Genomic DNA, 19,386 nt, shown 5'->3' on the forward strand with positions numbered 1-19,386 from the left:
ACAGAAGTTGAGAAAAAAAATGAGAAATGAAAGCAGGTGAATAAGGATAATTGCAACCCATGTGCCACTGACTGCATAAAGGACAGAAAATTAAGATAAAAGGGAAGGCTTCCAAAGTAGTGTTTTAAAAATCTGCATCATTTGCCCTGAAAACAAGCTATTGTTTCATGCATCAAATCCAAGGATTAAACCCAGTCAGCTCACAGAAGACAGCGGTAACTGCAGGTACTTATGGCCAAAGAAGAGGAAGTGATTAAATAGAACAAGTTCTCCATGATATGCAGAGCTACAAAAAGAAATGGGCCTTGCCAGCCCCAAGGTGAGGGAAGGAAGAGGGGGTAGGGAAGTACTGCAGTCCCCTGAGCAGGAATTCCCATACATCCTGCAGAGAAGACCATGCTGGGGAAGGTTTTCCTGACAGAAGCTGCAGCCCCTGGAGAAACCACATGGGAGCAGGTATTTTTCCTGAAAGACTGTGGCCTACAGAGGATGCTGTGGGCCACAGCTGGAGGAGGAGGAGGGAGCAACAGAGGAGAACTATTATGGACTGGTCCCAGCCCATGCCTGATGCCCTGTGCCATATGGCTGGACAAGGCAGAGGAGTTGGGAGTGGAGTAGTAAAGAGACTGGAGAAAGGAGGAGCAGATGGGTATTTTAGGTTTTGTCTTTGCTTCTTACAATCACACTCTATTTTATCTGGCAGTAAATTAAATTAACCATCCCCAAGCTGAGTCTGTTTTACCCATGGTGGTAGTTGGTGAACCAGCTCCCTGTTTCTGTATCAGCCCATGAACTTTTCCATCTTATTTTCTCCCCTTGTCCTGTTGGAGCCTCTAGCAGCCAGACAAGGTCAATCCACCACAGAAGCCTCTCTAAAAAGACTTACAAATGAAGAAATGTGTAAATCTTTTTTTGTGAAACAAACTGCATAACAATTTTTTACAAATGACTGAAAACCCATCTACAGTCCTTGGAATCTTAAGTTTATCCTCATATTTTTCAATGGGAGTAAAAAATCATCTGGATGCATTTCAGCAGCAGCTCAGATAGATTTAACAGTCTTCTTAATCAAATTTAATTTAGTCATGAACTCCCATATCAAGAGACTTAAAACTCAAGTTATTTTCTATGCAATTACAGTCACTAAAGCATTGATTTCTATTTATCAGTGGGCCTTACTAATAGAGGGCCAAATTTGTGAAACTTTTAGCTCTCTTTTCAATGGATAACTTGGAAATTTGGGCACATAGTCTGGAGAGAACTGTACCTAGCAGTATGCTGTTGTTAGATTTCTAAAGTCCATACCTCTTCTGTGTATTCTCATGGCCACCAATCTTCACTGACCCCTTCTGCTGCATACTGTTCTCTCTCAGCTCAGAGCTCCTCCAAGGCTCTCCCTGACTGGCTAACCCGCCCCCTTTTATCCCAGTTGTCTTCATTGGTCACAGCTGCAGCCCAATTGAGGACATCACAGCTGCAGCCCATCAAGGACAACCGGGACCTCTGGGGCAAAGCCTCTATACAGATACTTAAATACATTTCCTCTACTATAGTATGCAACAGATGATGAGACTCCATAAAGCTTTTGCTGCAGTAACTTTTGAAGGTGTACATATCTCTCTAGCATTACAACAGGAGCACAGTTTCTGAGAAACACACACTAGGTTAGCATGACTGCCTGCCAAACCTGCCTGAAACTTGTATGGCTTGAAGCACTGGGCTTGCTCCTTGACTTGGCTGCATGGCTAACTGCACCTGCCTTTTGTATCCAATTAGCTGCCTGTCATCTTCTTTTATAAAAAGAAGCACTTTCTCCTAAGACAACTAGACCAACTTGGTTTTTCTCCAATCACCATCTTACCCTCAAGAAGGCTAAAACATTCTATCCTTGATTAAGGCTTTTTATTCCCTTAGTTGACTTGATCTTTCTGAAGCTGAGTACTGACCTGAACTCCACCATTCTCATTATCTGAAAGCTGTGCATAGCAAATTTTCAACAAGAGTTTATGACTTCTCATTGCATGGTCAGAAAGTAAAAAAAAAAAGATTTTGACCTTTCAGGCCTATGAATTATACTCAAAAAATGGAAAATAATTTACCAACATGAATAAGCATATCCTAAATAAAATACTGAAAATCTAAGTGTGGTTTAGCACAATTTTCAGTAATATACAACATTTGCTTTTCAGTGACTGTCTGTAATGTAGGGGGGAAAAGCCAAATTGAACTCTCTCCAATGGAATATATTCACAACTTTCCACATATCACAGACTGCATAAGACCATATACCCTCTTTTAAGGAGGTCAATTCATGTAGGAGACAAAAGGGTTAAAAAAGAACCAGCTGGTGCATGAATTGTCAGGTTGCCTGTAGAGAAGAGAACACGTAGGTTTGCACAGAAGATTCAGAGTGAGTCTGTAGAGTTTCATTAGAGACAAGACTAAAAATAGGTTTCTGAATGTGTCTACAGACCATTGCTGCTGTACAATTTCCTACCATAACTGGTGAAAAACTGTTGTAGGATTCAACTGCCTCAACACTGGCCTTCATTCCTACCTTCAAAACCCTAACATTTCCAAAATATGAGCGTGGAGCTGTAAGGTACAACGTGGGTATTACCTGAGAGCCAGCCTGACTGGGGCAGCTGCTGGGAGCTACAATAAAACTCTGTAGTACCTTACTGGGCACTTGGTGACCTGGGGCTCTCTCTGGCTACACAGGAGCCACAGCTGAGAAGGATGCAGAGCTGATTTAGTCTAGTTCAGAGCAAGCTGAAGCACTCTGGGGCACACTGATCTCCCCCCATAAGTATTATGAAAGCATAAACCTGGCTCACATATAATGAGCTGGGTTCTCATAATATGAGGGGTACTCATCTGGAACTGGTTCCTACTCAGTCTGGCAGGAAAATGCATTGACTTAATCTCCTTTGGACACTTCACCAGTCTCCTCTTTAACAGTCTACACAAAAGACCAAGAGGTAAGCTCCTCTAACATCAGCAACAGGCTCTACTAAACACTCACTGGTTAATTAGGAAAACATCAGGGGTATGGAGTGAAGGGATATAACCTGCAACACAGGACATCCACAAGAGTATGTTTATATCTACGCTGAAAGCTTAGAGGGCAAAAAAACCCCAAACAAAAACATAAAGTAGATAAAATCTTCCTTAGTTTAATTCCTTTGTTGCTTTTTCTGCTGCATTAAACTTTCATGGGCAAGAAGCTGTCTCTGTGGTCTCTTGACCCATCCACAAAGGCAGTAAAATGAGTCCCTGAAATAGTCTAGAAAAGCAGACTTCTTTACAGCTAAAAGGACTGATCCAAATAATCCTGAGGGGTAAAGCTGCCAGGCTGACAAAGGTCTTAAGAGCAGCTCACTGATGAACTTTCAACTGCCCTCTCTCTGTTTGTAGAAGATATTTGGTCAGGGAAGAAAAAAGTAACTTTGCTGATGCATACACAGCAAAGGTATGAGCTCTGATCACTTACCATATGTTGCAGAGAAAAAGTTACACTACCAGTATTAAAATCCCAGCAACATACAAAAATTTCTTCCAGTCATGACAACACAACCATCATTCCCATGCTCATCTATTTCCAGAGAGCCCTAGCAACATCTGCTCATCTCTATGATTAATCTGCATTTCTTAGTTATACTCAACTTTTCAGAATGCAATAACTCAAACAACTGTCCCAAAATTCACCACTACAAAGTGTTTTTCTATGGGAGCCTGGTTTTTATGAACAAGTTGATAACAAATATAATAGATTACTGAGAAATTAACATTTAACTGCAAAGATTCCATAAACCTGTTGCATGTAAGTTACTTGACAGGTGTTTTAGCTGGAATACTGAAACTGCACAGTACATGATTAAACTTCAGTCTAAATAACACACAGCTTTCAGGAAACCTCAATCTGGATTAAAAAAATTATTGGGTTTTATCTGGTCTTTACAGAAATTCAGATTACATTTTGTCCAGATTTTCATTTAATCTCTGACCAGTCATTAAACAACTGGTAAGAGATACTTTATATCATTTTATAATCACAGTTTTGGAGAGAGATTTAATTTATCTCTGTAGGAAGGCTGATTTGCAGATGGGTCCTTATATTAAAGGAATTTGAATAAACTCACAAAATATTACAGAAACTTTGTCTATAGATTTCCTTGCTTGAAATATACACTTCTATCTTCATTTATGCTTAATAAAACCATGTACCTAGGTATATGTATGACAAACTATCCTACATCCTCTCTAACTGCAGCACTGAAGATGTATAGACGGAAAGTATCCATCCCTTAAGTAAATAAAAATGCTCCAGAAGGCAAAATATATAAAAACATAGAAGTATCTTTTATCTAGGACATTACATGGCTAAAAATACACTGAATTTTAATCCTGGATGAGGATTAAGGCTATTTATGATAAAAAGAGAAACAGCAAGAGCACAGCTTACATTTAGCCCTCATAATTTCTTTGTTCTCTTGAATTTTTTTCAGCTACTTGTTGATTTCTCATAATGCATAATAGGTCAAAAATTTTACCAAATCTCTCTTTGCAGTAAGATCTCTTTCTGGCTAAAATACCCCTGGTTTTGTAGTGCCAGAATAGCCCAGGAATTCAGTTTACTAAATTTAGTTCTAGTTAGCATTCCTATGTTATTTTATAACTACTAAAACCAAACATTTTTGCCTCAGCAGTGTACATAGCTATGAACACTTTAAATATTAGGAGTCATACTTAGTCCTAGCCCCCACAGATAACATTAAAAATCCCATCACATAGAAGAATCTTACATGAATGAGGACTACAATGATTGAAACTGAAAGACACAAATTCCAAGAAATAAAATGATCAAGTAAAGAATTCATTGGGCTTAAGGGGCACACACTGGGCTGTCAAATCAGCCTGAGCTTAAATGAGTGCACTCTCACATGCCTGTAAGCTGGCAGCTGGTTTTGTGTGACCACATGGAACAAGTGTATTCAGAGGCTGAACAAGGGGATTCAGTTAGTTTTGCCAAAAGCTCAAGTCTTTTAGGGAAGAATGATGCATGATTAGAAGACATCTTCCTTTTTATGGGATCCTTTTACAAGACTTTTCACAGTTACCACAGCTGGGCACAGTTTGAAATAAGGGACATGATGCTGGATTGATTGTCTTCTAGCAATAAAACATACCCAAGTACATCTAGGAAACAGATCACTGCTGGAAAAACTGAAGGTGCATTGCTCAGATAAAACCAAGTCCCACCAGGTGCTGCTGCCACAGGCCTGCTAGCTCTGACTGAGCTCTGCTTGGACATCAGCAGTCAGCTCTGCTGGTGCACCATATCTCCTCAGGCATCCCACAGAAGAACACACTTCTTCAAGTCTCCTGAGCCTAAACACATCCCTGGACATCTGCATGTTTGCTACTCTGATCTCCCTCAATGCTTTTGAGGGAGGGACAGAAAGAAAAGAAAAAAAAAAGAAAAGGAAAAGGAAAAGAAAAAGGAAAAGGAAAAGGAAAGGAAAGAGAAAAAGAAAGGAAAATGAAAAGAAAAAGGATCTCTAGTCTCTAAAACTGAGCTTTCATTGGAGTATCAACCAGAAGAGATATCAAGGCTTCTTTTTTCTGGGTGAATTAGATTAAAGTTTAGATGGTGTGAAATATTTGCCTGCCTGGTTTGTCTCTGTAAAGTGATCCCTTCTATTTAGCCCTCCACGGCAAGGAGGGCTTCCAGATAATATTTTCCTACACTTCCAGATTATTTTTTTTGCACCGCAACTTCAACTGCAAATGACAAAACACAAACCCACCTCTCTTGGTTTGCCAATAGATGGCACAATGTAATGGGGCTCTTCATCCAGAAATAGATGTGTTAATTTTGGATGTATTTACCTGAAGCATTCAAAAAATAGCTCAAAATTATGACATTCAGGGTTCTGTCTGACAGATGCCTCCTTCACTGATAGGCCACCTCTGACATGAACAAATGCTGGGTGAGTATATTAACTGTCTGATTCTACACAAGTACACACATTTTATGACAGTCAACAGTAATAATGGCATTTTTACTTAATTTCTATCTTCTCAGCACTGCACACTACAAATTTATTTCCAGTGATGAGACCTGCCATACAGAAGCACATTGGAAAAGTGGGTTATATCCAGACTTACCCCACTGTCATGCAGATGGACTCCCCAGGATTCCCCACTGTCCTCCACTAACATTGCAGACCACCAGTTTCAAAGAGCTGTAAATCTACCCAATGAAATGAACTTATTCCATAAAATGTTGATATAATAAATACATGCAGAGAAACTAGGCATGTACAAATCAAATTCACCTGTACCAGTCACAGTCTCTGGATTAGTCAATTATCACTAATTTAATCACCAAGATGATTGATTTCTTTATAAGCTGAAAAAGGATAGTTTGTAGTACAAATAAGGCAGCTAAATATTATAGGAAATCACATTCTTAAAATTTAAGTTTTTAAGAAAATTGAGATACTTTTTTTAGATCTTCTTTATTAAGATAGTGTATTTGCTTCTTAGTTCTGTATTCCATAGCAAAAAAAAAAAAAAAAATTTATTATATGTGGTATATAGAGATCTCTAATCTCTTCTATGATTTCTGCAGTGCCAACAAGTAACAAATTATTCCATTACAGAAATGAAGATAACAGAAGTATAGTAAATACACATTACCTTGAAAAGAAAATTTTTTGTTTAATTTGAAATGCAATAGGGCAAACTGAATTCAGAATGAACAATTGCAAATTTGATGTGGCAATGAAAATGCCAGTGGAGTTTCGGATTTTAAGACACCATAAAGGCAATAGTCCAATAGTAATAGTAGTCAGATTGGATTTGACTTGTTAGCAAGAGGTAACAATAAATTCAAAGCAATCCATATAATGAATTAAAGGACTTGAAAAAATAGGACATTGTGGAAAATTAACACAATTAAATGTGCATAATACACAGAAAGGATAGCTTGAAATAAGGGACATGATGCTGGATGCAAGAACAGTTCCAAATAGTTATAGTGATCTCACAGCTGAAACTGCAGCTTGCTATCTACAGGTTTTGCAGGGATTTAAGGCTGAGTTTGGTTTCTACTGATTGTAACATTACTGGAAACACATTGAAGTAAAGAAGAACTGGAGGATTCATAAACAGATTCCTGAAGTGACTATGCTTTGAAAATTATCATCTACACAGACCAAGCTAAACAGACATCCTACCTGTAGCTAACCAACCCTATTCCCAAAAATCTGGAAAAATACATAAACCTGAAATATTTACTGTATAGTCCTTAAATATTTTTAAGACTTAGTATTTATGAGAATGTTAATAATGATTCAGCAATAATGATTTGTTCATAAGAATAAAAGGTTCCTCTTACAAATAAAGCCCTCATTAAAGAAGAAATGCTCCATTCAAAATTAGGATTTTAATTTCATGTATCATTATTATTACAGCTATCTACATTATTGATGGCACAATTGCAAGCAAAAGGTGATCAAATACTATTAATGCATTTCCAATCAATCACAATTATTAACTATAAGCAGCAAGATGCAGAAAGAAGATTTTATTTTATGCATATAAAGATACAATTTTAGCAATTTTTAATTTTTTTTTTCTCCTGATTTTATAAAATTGTACACATATTCTGACTAGTCAGAGATGATCAGATTTGTGTCTGGTTTAAACTGTTCATTTTTTCCTTTTACCTTACATGGGATATGCATACATTATCATATTAAATATATAAGGTCATACTTGTTCATTTTCAACCCTGTATTCACTGGATAGACAAGGATCAAAATCTAATATAAAGTTACAGTCTACAGGATCATATTGATTATATTAAGGTATATGAACATATATACCTTTCTCATTACTTTGTGTTACACCACTAGTATTTTCTTTCATTATCCTCTTTCTTCTTAAGGTGCACTGCATTAAAAAAATCTCAGATTTCAATTGTTATAACTTGCTTAATTTGCTTGTGGTTTTTAAATATATCTGCAGTTGAAACTAATTAACTGAAATTATCTTCCTTTACACAAGACCTTGAAATCTCATCTCTTTACTTACAGATATTTAGGTCATAGATGAATCTTATTTGACAAGAGGTGAATAAAAATATTTCTATATTGTGGTATTTTCTAAAACCAGTACTTATTAGAAAAGTGCAATAAAATCATTTCAGCCAAGATCTAAATACTAACTCAAAGTATACTTCTGGGCAAAAACACAAAAAGAAAAATAATTTCAAAATTTTGTAATCTGTCTTTGTAGTGAAACTGACCCAAGTCAGGTAGCAAGATGTTCTTCTTCAATATTTACAGCACTGTATCCCATCTGGAAAAGCAGTTTTTATCACAATGGAGTTCAACATTGATCTCGCACACCTCAGATAGTAACTGAGCCAGCCGGATACACAATATTTTTGGGAGAACTACTGGAAGGCTCTCCTGCCCCTGCTCCTCAGCTTTATATCATCAACTAAATTGGACCAAACAGACTATGAGATCATGAGTGTTAAAATGATAAAAATACTACATTTAAAGAAATGAAAAGCTCAACATTGATTTGGTAGCTTTGGTGTTTCTTTCTCTCCGAATGCTGAAAAAAATCATCATAGTGTTAGTGTTCTCTCTGAAGGATTCTGTAAAATTCTGAAATTCATTTGTCCAAAGCTGTAAGTCACAGAATTATTCCCTAACAGAACTTAAGGAGATTTTGGATAAGCCTATAATGTGTATATTTACAATAAGCAATCAAGTAACAAAAATGACATGAAATCTTTGAGTTTTCCACTGTTCACTCTGCAAGTCAAAAGACACGTGAATATGCCAAGCTGGAACGACCAAGTTCCCTTAGCACTGGGGCATTGGATCAGATGACCTCCAGAGGCTCCCCCCAGCCTCAATCCTTCTGAGATTCTGTGACTGCTATGGCACACCATCTCTTTCTGTCCAGATAAATGGGCACATAAATTATAACTCCTCAGGTGATTTAAATACCTTGAATCGCTAACAGATTTCAAAGGTCAAAAATTTGGGTTGCCCTGTACTTCCTGTATTAGGCTATGTAGTAGGATGCACATATATGGTATGCATGTACATTCACTTATGAAAAATCTGTACAATATATGCTTATACATACATATACTCAGCAAACTTGGTGAAGAACAAGCTAATTTTAAGGATTTCCCTAGAAATTTTATACACTCGTATTTGTTTGAAAGCAAATTAACCTCCCACAAGCAGAGGACAATGATCCCTCCTCCCTTACTTGAAATAGAATTCCTCAGTTTCTTGCTGGCCTTTGTTTGTTTTTTTCCCTGCTAGAAACAGCAGTTCTAGGGAGGCATTACTGAAAAGCAGTGCTTCTTTCATGATGCATATAAACCCCATATCTTTTGCAAACAAATTATGTTGAATGCTACAGAGAGAAAATGCATCTGCTATCAATTTGAAATTTGCTATGTAATTTACGTCCTCCTGTTGGATTTTTCTGTTTTGTTCTACAGCTCTGTTAGTCAGAGCATACAGAAATTAGTCTCTTAATGGACAATTTGACCTAGGAGTTCTGTTCAAGAGATATAAAAAAAAAATCCTGACAATCCAGACATTTTGTTCTGACAATATTACCAACTTCTGTTAAAGCATTAGTACACAGCTGAATTGCATGGCATATGTAGTCAAGTTGGTAAGGCTTAAATTAGCAAGCCATTATGTAAGCAAATTTTAAGCATAATTTAAAGGAACTAAATTACAAACTCCCTGAAAAAGCCACCTGACATACAATTAAGCAAATGTTTCCAAGTTGTCTTTCTTTCCAAGTATAAATCACTGACATTATACTAAAATGAAAACAATCTCAGTGAAAGCCAGATCAGAAATAGGACTCTCTTCTGCACTGATTACCAGCATTGTTTTCTGCAACCACATACTACTAAGTTCAGTGACATAAATTCTCATATATTTCTAATGTATTTTACATCCGGATTTCCACCAGTTGTCCTTTACATATGAAAATAGAAAAAAGAGAAAGCAAACTGATCTATTCTGCAAAGCACAGGAAAATTGTAACAACATTTACTTTTAACATTTGCTCCTTATTTTTTTCATTTGAAATTTGATAAAAAATAGTAATCCTAATGAAACCTCTACAATGGTAGACTGATTGCTATGGATAATTATATAGCTTAATCTGGAACATGGATCTTCCACCTAATTCTGTCAATGTCATACATATTTCACTTAGTTCAATACACCCACAGCACCTCACGAAATATCTGAATTTTGATCCAAAGAAACTACATTTGCTCATTCATTTTTGTACCCTATACTGTATCTCCTCTTCTATAAGGAGAAAGAAAAACGGATCAGGTGATCACAAAGGCAATACGTATTTTTGCATTACCTAAACAAATACTGTGAAAAAGTTTTGCAGGAATGAGGAAAGAAAAAAAGTTGTATTTTCAGTCATTTTTCTGCTTTAAAAGGTTGTGGTACCATGGCAGGGAAGAACAGAGAAAGCAGTGGCAGCCAGGCCATCAGGACGACTGAGGCTGGGCCCTTCCCACCCCTTACCAAACCATGGACAGCTACTAGTTGGACATTTTCCTGACTTTTCCACTGCCCTAAAATATTTCCAAAATATAATCAAAATATTTCACATCACAGGGGAGAATGAATGGAACAGAGTGAAGTAACTTAAACCCACTACCATTTTGGCAATTAAAATCTTGGTGTACGGAACATAATTAAAAAGATTCAAAATGGAAGTGTAGGCCCTCTATAAAGAACTAAAACCACCTAGGATATTCTGCCAAAATAGAAGTGTCAGCTTCCTCTCAAATAAAAAAAAACCTACCTGACTTCCTTCTGAAATCTTATCTCACATAAAATTGAATTAAACCCATTAAATGTGGTCTGCCTGCAACTAACTCAGGTCAGAAGTACAAAGAGCTAACCAATACTCAAAAAACATGAAAGAACTTCAGAAACATATTTGAGTATGCATTTTGACATTTTAGAACAAGAATAATTGAAATTCATGTAACTCATCAGTCGCTAGAGTATGCCAGTTAATGCCAATTAATTTTGGAAGTGTAATGGATTCATTTCTTGATCAGCCTAGGATGCCTACTAACTCTCACTACAAGGTGTTTTGGGATGTCCTTTATGATTTTAAATTAGGAGAGAACATATTAAGTCCTGCTATATATATTTGAAAAAATCTTTAAGAAATATTTGGCACTTACTTGAAAAGGTCAAGAACAGCTTCAAAGCATTACATTTTAAAAATATTTAGCCACAATCAAGAGCTGCAAGGACCTCTTAGGGACCTTGTACATTGCCCTACAGCCACAAGCAACCACATCACATAAATCCTTTCCTAACCTCATTAAATTTAGCCTTTAAGGTTTTATTGGGCTCGTTTTCTTTCCAATAAGCCACATGAAATAAATTCTCAAGGCTTTAATGCTTGTAAACATCTTTTTTCAAGCCAGGAGTGTTTAGGACCAAGTTGTACATATTTGGTCTCATGTATTCACTATCCTCTATTCTTATGTTTAAATTTTCTGCATTTCTAGAGATCAATTCCATACTTTCAGGTATCAACTCTAATTGCTTTAGGTCTTGTCCCTTAATCTCCCCAGCCTCCTCTCACATGAGCAGCTCTCCATTTCCAGGATCATCCTCTGATTGACTTTGTTTGTGTCCGTCACAGTTTGTATTTGTAAAAGATGGGTAATGCATGGGAAACAACATCCCAGGTGAGGGATCATTAATTCTCCAGTGGTACAGGAAACACCTGAATCAAGGTTAACATTTGACTTTTCCTGAGCTGACACTTTGGTAATTCACACTTCAGCATCCTTGCCAAACAATGCACTCTTAACTTGAAGAAACTTGGTGCATGTGTTTTGTATCAATATAATTTATTGTGGTAAAAAATTCATGTGGACACTAAGGGATAAATACATTTTAAAAGTTTTTACTGACACGAAACTTGCCATATGTAATTAGTCAGGAATGTTGAGCCATTGAAAATAATTAAGAAATAATATTTTTCTCATGTTGCTCTATTTTAATTATACCAATTGTTCTAAAACATGCTATTTTTAGGTATGTATTAATATTTTGAAATTAATTAATTCTATATATTACATTAACTTTTAGAGAGAGGCACTGCTAAAGCAATGGTACTTTAAAGAAGTGATCCCCATGTTTTTCACACATTCAGGACTAGTTATTATCATTAACTTTTCAGCTGTTAAAGAGAAGTAGCTCAGCTTTATCACACCATATAGAATTTATTTTCACACATTACTATTATGGCATTTTCTTGGCATGTGGAAGACTGGGGTTCAACACCTAAACTAACCTAAACCTTTAGAAAAACCTAAACAAAGACAAGTGCAAATGATAAGGATGTATTTAATTGAATTTAGGACAATCCAAACAAGTCAGATTTGTTTTCAGAATATATCTTCAGTGTAGCTCTAATACTAACATATTATAAACCTACTTCAATGCTCAAATGTGATAGAAATAATTTTCTCTGGAAATTTTAACAATACTTAATTTCAGGTTACAGGTGTGCTAGTATTTAAATGGGGGCAAAACACATAACACCATATTGCAAGCATAACTCAACAAAGAACACATCAAAAGCTACACTGAATTGTAAATAATTTACACTTGTTTCAGCTGAGGTACCAGAAAAGCTACCTAATTGCCATACTTAATACTCCAATTAAAAATCTGGAGTACTACCTTTTGCAGAACTGCCTCAGAAAAGGTGGCAAATGCACGTGCACTGTTCTGGTCAGGTACTGCCACACCTGATGCCATGCACAGGGTGCAGAGATGAACAGAGAACTACCCTCACCTATTTGAGACAAGGCACAGGCAATACTGGGGAATATACCTGTGCTTGATCCTAAAAGTTCTGCAGATTTTTGAAATTATAACTATGCATTCAAAAAGGATTCACTCCATCTTGCTCACAATACTTATGGTCCAGTTTGTTTGCCTATATGTATTATTCAAAATGTCAATCAAAAAGCTGATTTGACAAGAATTCCCTGAGTTTCTGCTGCAGCTAGAAGTGAAACACGGCAAACCATGTAAAACAGTGTAAAATTAGATTTCCTGAAGCTGATGGAAGGACCTTTCATGCAAAAAGTCAAAACTGTTAACTAAAGATGTATTTATGAAATAAAATTTTATTACACTTTATTGGCTCCTCTACTTTTTAGCCTATAAGTAATTCTCGGTTCTTAGTTTCTTTTGTTGTCATAACTTGGACAACAGTCTTGGGTTTCCTTGCTGAGCTGTCTTTAAGGCCTGTGTTCAGCTAAGGGACGTGCAGGGCCTGGGTGTCAGGATTCCTGTTTTTCCCCCCTCCCCTGTGGGTGATTATGAAATTTCAGTTCAGTTTTTCACATTAATATGTATCCCAGTTAACTAACAACATTATAACAATAAATTATAAAAAGCATGGATTCTAACCACTTTGTCCTCCTTTGGGAAAGCATCCAAGGAAGCAGAATAAAAAGAGAAAAGAAAAAAAGAAGAGATAAAGAATAAAATAGGCAAGTATTATTAGACAGATTTCAAAGAAATGCAATTCCAATAACCCTCTATGAAGAGACAAAACCACAAAATTAAGAAAAAAAGAGCTTTAAATAAAAAGATGACATTACTGCATATGTTGAAAACATGTTTTTGCACCCTGACCCACAGAAGCATAAACAATATAAGAAACAAAATGCAAGTTACAAATGAAATGACACTCTTCCATTTCTGTGGCTTGAAATAGGGGGTGAAAAATGGTTAATTATATTTTCTTTTTTTTTCTGAATAAAGTTAAGCTGTATCACATGCACTCATTAATAGAATAATGTAATACATCAAAGTAAACCATATTTTCAGAGACTTGCTCTGATGACACCATCTACAGGTGACACAATGCAATGCACCTATTTTTACTAATGCATGCACATTTTCATTCAGTTCACCTACGTAGTTCTCATCAGCATGTGAATTTAATTATTGAGACTCACAGGTACATCGAGGCTATGGAAAATCTCTAAAATAACCATGAAATGCATCTTTTTGAGGAGTCATTTTTGCTTTACATCAAATTTCAGAAGGCCTATTCAGCTGATGTCCATCTTAAAGAAAGTGAAAAGGCCACAAACTCGTTCCCTTGTGAACATGATTATCTGCTATACATTCTGTGTTCACTTTTAGGTGAATTTGTGCTGATACCAAGAGCACCTATAAATTTACCCAACAAAAGCCTGGCATCTTAAAGCCACACAAGAAAGTTGCCTCATCTCATGACAGAAAATAAAACTGTTCATGTACTAAAAAGAGATGTGTAAAATTTATAACATTTTATTTTATTTATAAAATCATTTTATATCAATTATATAGATATTATATAAAATTATACATATAGATAATATAAATTATATAAAATATTTTACATTTTAAAACATTTTAAAATTCATAAAGTTTTATAACACACCATAGTTCTTGATGACCAGCCAAAAATAATCACTGGATAACAGTATTCCAAATTTAGATCCTACTGCTCCTGTATGAGAGAGTATTCAGAGGCTTGGAAGGGACTGACTGACCAGAGGGTACTCTTGGATAATGTTTGGTTTTGTGGAAAGCTGCTGCAGCTAACTCATGCAGATCAGAGGGAGAACCATTCATTTCACTTACCTGAAAGTAGGATGCTTATCCAGACTAATCTGAAGCTTTATTCTTTAAATTAATTTCAAATAAATTGGCATAACACTTTTCCTGTGCCAGGAAAAGTGGTTGTTTTTTGGTTTTTTTAAACCAAAAAAATTGACTGACTTCATGTAAAAGAAATCTATAAATGTTTATGACAAGCTCTATGAAAATAAAAATGCAATATTAAATAAGGCCCCAATAAGAATTTAATAATGTGCAGTTGTACCTGAGCAAAAGGGTTTCTTCTTTTATTCTATGAAAAATAAGTACATTTTCTACAAGCTTTCACTCCATAGAACTGGACACTATTATTCTTTTGCTTTAATTAACTCTGTGATTCCCAAGTACCTTGGCAATCATTAGATACATTTGTTTTACTTGTATGATTTTACACTGATTTACGTGTATGATACACACATCATAATGAAGCAATGAATGAAACACTTAAGTAAAATGAAGCATGAAATGCCAAACTTAAAGTGAACAATCTGCAGCATGGCACTGTCAGGAGGCTTTTCCTTAAGAGCATACATCAGAAGACTTACATTGTTTGATCGCAGAGAGACACGACCTCCACATCGAGCACAGAACTTGGTCCGGCAATAAGAGCACAAATGGCCACAACCATCTGCAAACTTTGTTTTATGACAGATTCCACATGTTGGAGCATCATCCTTGTGCTCTCCCTGGTAACGGCGGGCTTCTTCCCCTATCTTTCTTACTTGCTCTTTATAGCTTTCAAATTGTTGATGCAACCTCCTGCATAGATGAGAAAAAAGTTTATATAGCACGAATAGGAGGAAAGATTACAACCCTGTATTTCTTTCAGTTTGCAACTCCACCTAATATTCTGGGCCTGTTCACAATACTACCTGTACCTCATATCAAATACACAGTCCACATGGAAGACTGTATAGGGCAATCTAAAGGAAAAAAAAAACAGACAACTTTATTCTTGAAGGCTTACTTCAAAGATTACAAACAAATCATTTCACTTGACCAGAAATTGGTCCAAATGCATATACTGAACAATCCCTCATTATACATATTCCAGCTTAGCTGTAGGAGTATATAGAAGCATTAGCAGGTGCAGAGGTTCCTAGGATGAAGACTGGTGTTGAAAGAAGCAGCACTTCTCCCCAGCTGCCCCAAACAACAAACACCCTGACCCTATGCCCAGCATCTGGAGAAGCATGCTGCTACACAACAGACTCACCTCCTAAACACAGCTCAAAAAGACCTGAGCCAGCCTAAGGAGGAGATTCCAGAAGGGTAAAACTTGGTCTTTGCTCCGTGCTATGTAGAACCCAAGCTTTTCCAGATGTTGCTTCAAATCTACACCTCCATGGATAATGTTTAAAAATCATGAGCAATTACACAGATTATGAATAGAAAGAGGCAATCTTGAGTTTAATAAATGGAAACAGTAGGTGTGTTGTCTATAGAGGTCTTTATCTCTGCTCTGAGCTACCTCTACCTGCTTCCTTAATTAGCACTGACTCACACCAATTAACCAGTGTATTTTTAGTGACACAATGCCATGTTTCTGTGGGCTTGTGTGTGTGTGTGTGTGTGTGTGTGTGTGTATGGAGAACTTGTCTGGAGTTTTAAGATGTAAATGATCTGTGTTCTTTGTATGAAACACTTTTTTGGTGATATGGATATTTTTACTTTAATGTGCTATTCAAGCCTAAAAAATGATAATTCAAGTTAACTCACAGGAATTGTGGTAAAACACACATAATTCAGTTGGACAGGAATATTATTGTTTGTAAATTGTATTTCAACCAGCTCTCACACTAAAACCAGTAACATCACATGGGTGCATTCTAGTGAGAATGCATCAACAGCAAAAGGTAAGCAACTGAATAATCTATTCTCCCTAACTACAAACATGATTCATTACACGTAATGCTTTGTGCAAATCAAAAGCTTGGCAGGAGCAGCAAAGAGTTTGTTTTATTTTTTACTAACCTGCTTAAAAACCTTTGCAGTATTAAGATGAGAAAAGTAGGTCAAAAATTAGGCAAAATACTGGAGAAATTTAATACTTTTCACCATATAACTGGATTACACATATGAATTAACTTATCTTACACAGCTTCTCACTTATAATGCATAAAAACAACTGAAGACATTCAGGAATTTTTATAATAACCAGCTTAAAGAATGAAATTAAATAATGGTAGGTAAATTTCTTATTACATCAAATATTCTATTAAAAAATGAAACCATGGAAACTAAATTCAGTTCTCCTCCACAAAAGTAAAACCAAAAGCCCTGGCTGTTCACTAACGTGGAAAGGGAAGATAACAGCAAGCACTGCCCCTCTTCCTGTTCTTTTCCAATTAGACCATCTACATTTGAACTTTTTCTATCTCAAAGCTTAGGAAGAATACTAACACAATTATGTTTTTGTCCTTCTGTGTGCACCAAGGGATAGATGAACATGCTACAAACTGGGCAAAACTTAAGTGAGATGAAATTAAAGCTCTTTATAAATAAGTATCACTTGTTTATAGATTTGTTAATTTCTGAATCCATGTAAGACATGTTTTACTATGAGGGGTTTGAAACCTTTATCTTGCCTATCATACACAGCACTACTGAGGAAACGCTGGCATTTCATCTACAGCGAGAACGGAACTGGAGAAAACGACTGCACATTTCACAGAGCAGAAAGAATCTCACCCAGCTCACAGCAGGTCTGGTTCAATTGGCTCTTTTTTTAACCACCTTTCCCACCTTTTTGAGGAAAAAGCTGGATCTCTGTATCTCTGGCTCTCCTATAATGGTGGCAGAAAATCTCTCTCAATAGTTTTGCCCTATGTAGAAGTACTTAAAGTATTAAGCAAGAACTAAAATACAGTTGGTAGGTTTTGACTTGTTCCTTAACTTCCAGGCTATTGAGCACATTTTCATCAGATGAAAGGAAAATTTAAAACTATTAAATATTCCTTAATGTAGACAAGCACCTAAAGGTTAAACTAAAGACCTAATAACAGCATATAATATAATGGCTTGGCAGACCCTGGAGGCAGACACCAATTCAACCTCCTCTAACAGAAAGAGCAACCAGACCACTGTGTAAGAGGGATATATGCATACACCCATATGATTTTTCATCATGCATCCAAACATTTATCTGGTTCTGCTACTGAAGTGAAGGACACTTGCAGGATTAGCTTACTCTGAGACACTGCTGCAGCACTTCACTTGGGCAGACCTCCCAGCACTCTGAACAAAAGAGCGGACGTGTCTGGGGAGGGCGCTGCTATTTCACACTCACAGGCATGGCACATATGTGCGATCAAAAAAGATCCCACCATGGGAGAGTCTTTGAGCACATCACATCTCCTGTGAGTAAACCACGCTCTTCTGTTGCTAAAATACTGGAAGAGACTGAGCAGTTTGGAGAGGGACATCAGCCTCGGGACTTTGCTGCAGCTGTAAAGGGGGTCAGCATCACCACCCACAGTGCACAAAAACCAACACACGCTTCGCATGTCTACAGGGAAAGACTTAACCTACTCACTTCTACAACATACACAGAATGCAACATATGTTTAGGTTGCTGATGTTTTTTTCTCCAAGAAAACATGATGGCTTCCTCCTCCCTTTGTTTTTTCAAAGGTATTTCACAAAAACCCCTGCTTCAGCTGTGCTATATATGTACCATATTTTCTTTTGAACATTCATTATTTTAATTTGACAGTAAGACTTTTAATTTTTACAGTGTAAACTAGTAAAAAAATTACTGATAGGCAATTCTTCAAGGCTTTACTCACATCTTCATATACTTAGCAAAAAACTGTAAGCCTTGGAGAACACTTGTGATAAATACCTTACATAATTTAAACTTTTCAAACAGCTCACTTATATATAATTAGGAGGACAAACAATGAACACTGAGGCCATTTATAACATTGACTGGTCAAAAAGTGTTGCATAACACAGAGAAATTATCATTTATGTTGTTGAATTCTTTGGACCTGGACCAAGACATATATTTATTTTATTATTATTTTATTATTTAAATTACAATTGAAGGCTGTAATTTTTTAACAGACTATATTATTGCTTATTTTGCTGTTTTAAATTCATTGATTAAATTATATTTTGCTGTTTTAAATACCTATCTAAATTATTTGCATATATATGCTGAAGAGTAGAAAGCTTCAAAATAGTGCATTTGCATATACATGCTCTGTCTGCACAGGTTTTACAAAAAATTTATTAAGATTTGTGTCTCTTTCATGCAATTACATTTTAAATGACTTAAATGTAGAATGAAATTACATTTTGTACTTCCTTAGAAATCCAGTAGGTGGCAATGCACATCGTATTTTTACTCTCCCAGTTCAACTCAAACGGTTGTCTCGAAATTGAACACCTGATGTAATGTTATAAAAATATTATGCCCTGTCATGAGTTCATGTTAGTAGAAAAAGTGCCGCCTTCTAAGTGACACAGTCTTAAGTAACTATCCACCAGCAGCTACTGCATGTCTGAAAAAAAGCTTAGTAAAATGCAGCATTTTGTCCTCTTCACCCACACCACACAAACACATCATCACACAGAGCTTAGACAAGTTTTTCCATAA

The 19,386-nt window shown here is 36.2% G+C and overlaps 1 protein-coding gene across 1 annotated transcript in view; it reads right to left on the minus strand.

Annotated features, from left to right (window-relative positions):
* The window catches only part of RIMS1 (regulating synaptic membrane exocytosis 1), a 307,545-nt gene that overhangs the window by 175,181 nt on the left and 112,978 nt on the right, over positions 1–19,386 (minus strand). Inside the window, 2 exon segments of the mRNA XM_036380202.2 lie at positions 13,542–13,553; positions 15,329–15,542. Coding sequence (XP_036236095.1) covers positions 13,542–13,553; positions 15,329–15,542 — 226 coding nt within the window.

The sequence above is a fragment of the Molothrus ater genome, chromosome 3 (genome assembly GCF_012460135.2).
Source record: "Molothrus ater isolate BHLD 08-10-18 breed brown headed cowbird chromosome 3, BPBGC_Mater_1.1, whole genome shotgun sequence".
NCBI classification, from domain to species: Eukaryota; Metazoa; Chordata; class Aves; order Passeriformes; family Icteridae; genus Molothrus; species Molothrus ater.